Consider the following 6,384-nt stretch of genomic DNA (forward strand, 5'->3'; position numbering starts at 1 on the left):
GTCACAGCTTACCCTTCCCCCTCCCCATATCCTCAAATCCATACTCTAGTAGGTCTGTGTTTTATTCCCGTCCTACCCCTAGTCTCTTCATGACATTTTTTTTTCTTAGATTCCATATATATGTGTTAGCATACGGTATTTGTTTTTCTAAATTAGGTGGAGCATGGTGGAGGGTCAGTTAACAAATGTATCTATCTCCACTTTCCCAATTTTTAAATATGACTCGCCTTTACTTTTTTCTTGGCTTTCTCTTCAGCACATTGGTTGTTCTCTCCTCCTCCACTACTTGTGTCATCCTTCTACCATTCATTCCCTCCAGCTCTCACCACTTCAGTTTCAGATGTGAAATATTTTGGTTCAAGAGGGACCCGGTATCTACTAGACCTAAATAGATTTCGTGATTTGCATTCCTGGTCCTTAGAAAGTGATGAGGGACTAATTACCGAAGCCCGAGAGTGCCCCCTGGTGGTCAGTACTGAGATTAAAGAACATGATTTTCCTCTATCTTTTATTCATTCACTTGTAAATTCCACAAATATCCTTTGAGCCCCAAATGTGCCGGGCTTGTGCTAAGGACGGACATGATACTTCTCTTCGTGGATATCAAAATCCAAAGGGAGTGTGAGTTATTAAACATTGTAGAGTATTTAGAGTTTTAAAAGCCAGGAAAAATACGCCAGAAAACTTGAAAAACGTTCTCCTTTTACCAGTTTTTTAGAAAAGTGGGTAGAAAGGTTTTGTTTCTAAACCTATTTTTGGAGTACTAGGTCTTCAGCTTGGGTGATTTTCATTGCAAAAGTTCCAAAAGAGTTTTTCTTTAAAATGTGAATATCAGTATTCACATCTAATATCATTAGATCATCTCCAATATCATTTTCAGCTCTAAAAGTGTAGAATTCATGGTGCTTTCATTAGCAAAATTATGGTAATTAAACAACAATACTGAATTTATAATAGAATAGCACTGTGCACTTCTATCTATATCATTATAGTATACCACGTCCCTAGAGCTCTCATGTGTGCCAACTAGCTTGTTTAATCCTCACAGCAATCCCATAAGGTTCGTGTTGTTACCATCATCATCACCCCCATTTTCAGATGGGGAAACTGAGGCTCAGAGAGATCAAATAACTTGCCAAGGTTCACCCACCTTTTAAGTAGCAGAGCTGGGATCTGACCCTGGGCCATCTGAGTCCAGTGTTTATTTGCTTAACCACTATGCCATAAAGGACTGAAGACTGCCTGGATTAAGTTTAAATAAACTTATGTATCCTGCAGACAGAAGGCCAGAAAGGGTAATGGATTGTGGAATCTCCCCTGGCTTTGTGTGTGTGTGAATAAAGTTATCACTTGCCTGCAGTGATCTGGGTAGCTTAGAGCACCTCTGAGGCCGCTGTTGTCCTCCCCTACAAGTGAGAGGAAACGCTAATGAGCATCTGTTGGTTAATTGATGGATGAGTTCTCAAGGCCTTTTACAGCCTTAGAATTCTATTAGTCTCTCTACAAGAAACAGGTTTTAAGGAATGAAAGGCAATTTATCTTTTAAGAATTAAGTGAAATCCTTTAAACTCTTGTTTTTGTGCCTAAAGCTATAATCTGATGGAAATGTTCTTTCTTGAGTCCTGTCAGTGGTATAGTAATTTAATCTGGCTTTTGAAATTATTGTCATCTCATACATTTAATTTAAGTAAAGATAGCTGCATGGGATATGTAGGTGCTGTGGACTAAGGCAACAGAATCATGGAACATTTATAGTTACTATAGTGAGTACATTGAAAATATTTTTTACTCCATTGTAACACACACACATAAACACACACACACAGTACCTGACCCCTCTTAAAGCTTTTGTGTATATCTGATATCCCTAGGTCTGGCACAGAGCCTGGCTTGGCATAGAGTAGATGCTCAATATATGGCAAAGTGAAGTGAAAACAGATACTGCATTGAAACACTGAAAGTCAGTATGCCCATATTTACACGGTACATTTGTTCCAGTCAAAGTTCTAAGGAGGGTGAGTGGGAATTCGTGTACTAAAAAATAATCCATTCTACTAAAAAAAGAATTCTTGGCCTAGAATATTTTCTGAAATGTAAAAAAAAGTTCATTAAGTTTAACTTTTTAAAAAAATCATAATTCTTTTTAATGTGACCTAATTTAGGCTGAAATTTACCTTTGGATTATCTATCAATAAATAGAGTAGTAAGAAAATGAATAAATTAAGAATTACTGTAAGATCTTATTCAGTCTACTTCAGAGAAAGTTTTCTTTCTTTACAGATCTTATGCACATTATAAGCAAATAATGATGCTTAATATAAATATTACTCACCTTTTAATTTTAAAAACGTAGGGGCTTCCCTGGTGGCGCAGTGGTTGAGAGTCCGCCTGCCGAAGCAGGGGACACGGGTTCGTGCCCCGGTCCGGGAAGATCCCACATGCCGCGGAGCGGCTGGGCCCGTGAGCCATGGCCGCTGAGCCTGCGCGTCCGGAACCTGTGCTCCGCAACGGGAGAGGCCCCAACAGTGGGAGGCCCGCGTACCGCAAAAAAACAACAACCAAAAAAAAAAACCTTAGCATACTTTTATTATTCTGAATTAGAATCACCCAATAGAAGGCACTCACATATGAACTTGATATAATTCTAAATTTTTCTGATCACTGTGTTGTTGGTCATTGTTTTATTTGAATAATTAAATGAAATATTAAACTTTCTTTTTAAAAAAAGAAACAGCATACTTCTCATTGAAAACATTTTGGGAGTTAACATATATAACTATATAATGATGAAGTTGTACTTTTTTTTAAAGCTAATACTTAAAAAATGCAGGTAGACTTCCCTCCAGTTAGTGCAAAATTGTGAATTTTGATGGTATGTCGTTTCATGGAATTCACACAACCACAGTGCTAATGGAAATGCTTATTAAAGAGAGGGATGCATGCCTCTTATGCTCAAGAGAAATGTTCAATGGCCGTTGAAATACTTTGACTGACCATTTGATTTTTTTCTTCAAGGTCCTGATCATCCCCATTGTTTGTCATACAAACTAGAACTTGGATCAGACCAAGAAATTCCCTCTGATTGGTATCCATTTGCTACTGTTCAGTTTGGGATTCTTGACACCTGTGCCTCAAGGACAGAGGTCAGGTCTCTGGGGGTGGAGAGTGATGTCCAGCCACAGAAACATGTTCATCAGCGAGCCTGCTACAACATCCAGGTACATCCCGAAGCCCCTGAGTTCAAGTTGGGGCTTCCGAAGCTTTGACCTGATTTGGCTTTAGATATTTGCTTTGCCCTCTTAAGTGACTGTGTGTGTGTATGTGTGTATTTGACCTAGAAAAGAGTGATGGTCACCAGTGAGCCTAGTTCTTCCCCTCAGTTCTAGAGAACATTGGGAGCCTGAGGACACAGTGCTGTGTACTTAACTCAGCTCTCAATGAAAAACGGGGCATTAAAAATAAGTTCACATTTCAGAAGCATATTTATAATAAAGATTTTGTTAGAACAGCATTTCCCAAGATGTGTTCTATGGAACATATGTCCCATATAATGATCCAAGAAAAAAATAAGTTGGGGAACGTCATACACTAAATTAACGTTGAACAAAGGCTCTGAGAAGTACTGCAATAAAGAAACTTGTTAAACTTAACTCAGTTTCTCCCAACTCATCAATTATGGAATCTTGTCTCCTGTAAAACACCTATCAGTATCTTCTGGAATAGTATTCTGTGGAGCACTCTTTGGGAAATACTGAGTTACTCTATCACCACAATTTAAAATGTTCACCATCAGCTCATCTGCATTCTTGCACCAGGTGAATTAAAGAGTGACATACACTTGCACAAGTTTGTTCCTAAACTTGCTTTTCCTTCTCGTCTTCAGACTTAGATATAGAGATAACCTCTGCCACACATTTCCAATAGTATCTTTTTTAAAAAAATTAATTTATTTATTTTTGGCTGCATTGGGTCTTCGTTGCTGTGTGCTGGCTTTCTCGAGTTGCGGCGAGTGGGGGCTACTCTTCGTTGCAGTGCGCAGGCTTCTCACTGCGGTGGCTTCTCTTGTTGCGGAGCATGGGCTCTAGGCCCGCGGGCTCAGTAGTTGTGGCACACAGGCTTAGTTGCTCCACGGCATGTGGGATCTTCCCGGACCAGGGCTCGAACCTGTGTACCCTGCATGGGCAGGCAGATTCTTAACTACTGTGCCACAAGGGAAGTCCCCCATAGTATCTTGAAATGGTGTGATTATATAAGACATCATTAGCACCAACTGGTGGTTCTATAATATAGTAACCAAGTCTGGATTTTTCTTTATTTTGGACTATCTGTTTAGAAGCCTGTATGTTTGGGTCCAGTGATTTTTATTCTGTTGGTAAAATGAGTGATGAATGGGTGCTGTTCTGTGCAGCCCCTTCAGGACTGAAGGACTTATTCCCTCGGCAGCTGGGAATTGCCCTGGATGAAGAAGGATGCCATGCTCCAGGTCATGCCCCCTTCCTGGGGCAGCCTATGTCCAGTAACTGGTGGATCAGGGGTCTAAAGACCCTTTGCCTCAAGTTGGAATAACCCTGCAGGGCCTTCCTAGCTTCAGCCCTCCCTGGGGCTCGGCTGAAGCCTTTACTGTGACTGCTTTGCGGCCCGACTTCCCTCTCTTCCCGCTCTGCTTCCTTCCCTCCCCTCCTCGCCAGGTGTCCTCCCCAGCAGCCCTCCCCAGTAAACTTTCTGCACCTCAGTCTCCATCTCAGCATCTGCTTCTTGGGGAACCTGACCTGTAACACTAGGCATCTAAGTATTATGTGTGACTGAAATGTGTGTCGGGTGCTCATGGAGACGTCATTTATACTATTTGCTGTTCATGGGATGTGCCAGTTTCACATAGTTGTAGAGGACTGCTCAAAATTATATACCAAAGTCTCTTTAGCTTTAATAGCATTGGTGGCAGTCAGTTTCAAAATGTTATCTTCCATTTAGTAAGTATTTATTGAGCAATTTCAAAGTGCCAGCTGCTGCTGTAGATGCTGGGAACACACAGGTGAACAAAAGACAACTCCCTGTCCTCATAAAGCCTACCTTCTAGTGATGGAACAAAAAATAATTAGTAAACAAGCAAATAACTTAATTTTAAGTAGTGACAAATTCTAAGAAGAGAGTAAAAGAGGGTCACAGGATAGAGAGGGATGGAGGGCTTCCTTATCTAGAGTGGTCCTGGAGGGCCTCTGTGAGGAGGTACCGTTTGAGGTGAGATGAAAAAGATGAGGGGCAGGCAGATGGTTTGGCCCAGCTGTTTACGGTTGTAAACTAGTTTTAGTTAGAGAGATGATTTTGGGTGTGCTCTAAATCTCAGGTGGGCCAGAGGCTGGATATATGATACTCGGGGGGATCTTGGATCACATGTCTAGCCAGATTTGTAAATGTCTTATCAGTATATGTAGTCTGTATACATTTTATAAAACCTGTGTCTGACTTAGAAGAAAGTTTGTCCTCTTCAAGATTTGACCCTAGTAGGGAAGGATTTGGGAGACTCTTGTCCCGAAAGAGAGCAGTGTGCTTCACATGGGAACGGGCATGACAGGGTAGAGGGGCTGTGTTTGTGTCCAAAGGATGAGTTGGCTACAGTCCTTGCCTCATTTACAAACGAGGACTGAAGAGATGTTATGCTGTGTTGCATTTGTTAATGCTGCCCCTGTTTTGCTTTTGCATGACAGGTTGAAATAGAAAAGAAGTGGATTAAAATCGATGGAGAAGACCCAGATAAAGCTGGTGACTGTGTAACTCAGTAGGAGTAACAAGAGTCAGTGATGACGACCCACTTTCCAAATACGTAATTCACGGAAACCACACAAAGTTCTGCTACTGTAGAGTGGAAATGACAGGTCCAGTGGTTACGTTTAGAGAAGTTTAGACCTGCAACCGAACCGTCTGTACTTTATGCTTTTGATATGTTTGTGCCCTGGGGGTGTGATCTAAACTGTGTCTATAATTTTCATGATGTTTTTGTTTCCTAGTGAAACTCAAAGGCGCTATTATTGTGACCTGACAGCCACTTGGCCAAAGCATTTTTGATTTTTGATTTCTTGGTGGCTGATTGTTTTGCCCTCTGGGTTACCTGGGGCCATGTTTATTATCCTCCAGCCCCTACGTCTTCTTATTGAGCTAGCACTAGTACTAGAGGACGAGGCAATCAAAGGAGACATAAACCAAAGTACTTAATTTTCCCTCTTGCTCTTCTCTGAAACGTGGCTAGTTGAAGGATGATGTTGAAACCACAGGCTAACATGGAGATGTGGGACTATCTCTGACTCTGAATTATTTATCTTCCTGTCCTATTACCACACTGGTGAGTAATCATCAGCTGTATTTGGTACCTGTCTTTCACCCACGGTA

General features: G+C 41.1%; 1 protein-coding gene across 2 annotated transcripts in view; it reads left to right on the plus strand.

Annotated features, from left to right (window-relative positions):
- STON1 (stonin 1) overlaps window positions 1-6,113 on the plus strand; it is a 64,178-nt gene extending 58,065 nt beyond the window's left edge. For both annotated transcript variants that reach the window (XM_055089173.1, XM_024118813.2), the window contains 2 exons: window positions 3,016-3,218; window positions 5,706-6,113. In XM_055089173.1, coding sequence (XP_054945148.1) covers window positions 3,016-3,218; window positions 5,706-5,780 — 278 coding nt within the window. In that variant the 3' untranslated portion in view covers window positions 5,781-6,113. The remainder of the gene's footprint in view (window positions 1-3,015; window positions 3,219-5,705) is intronic.
- The last annotated feature ends 271 nt before the right edge of the window (window positions 6,114-6,384 follow it).

This window comes from Physeter macrocephalus, chromosome 12, assembly GCF_002837175.3.
Source record: "Physeter macrocephalus isolate SW-GA chromosome 12, ASM283717v5, whole genome shotgun sequence".
Taxonomy (NCBI): Eukaryota; Metazoa; Chordata; class Mammalia; order Artiodactyla; family Physeteridae; genus Physeter; species Physeter macrocephalus.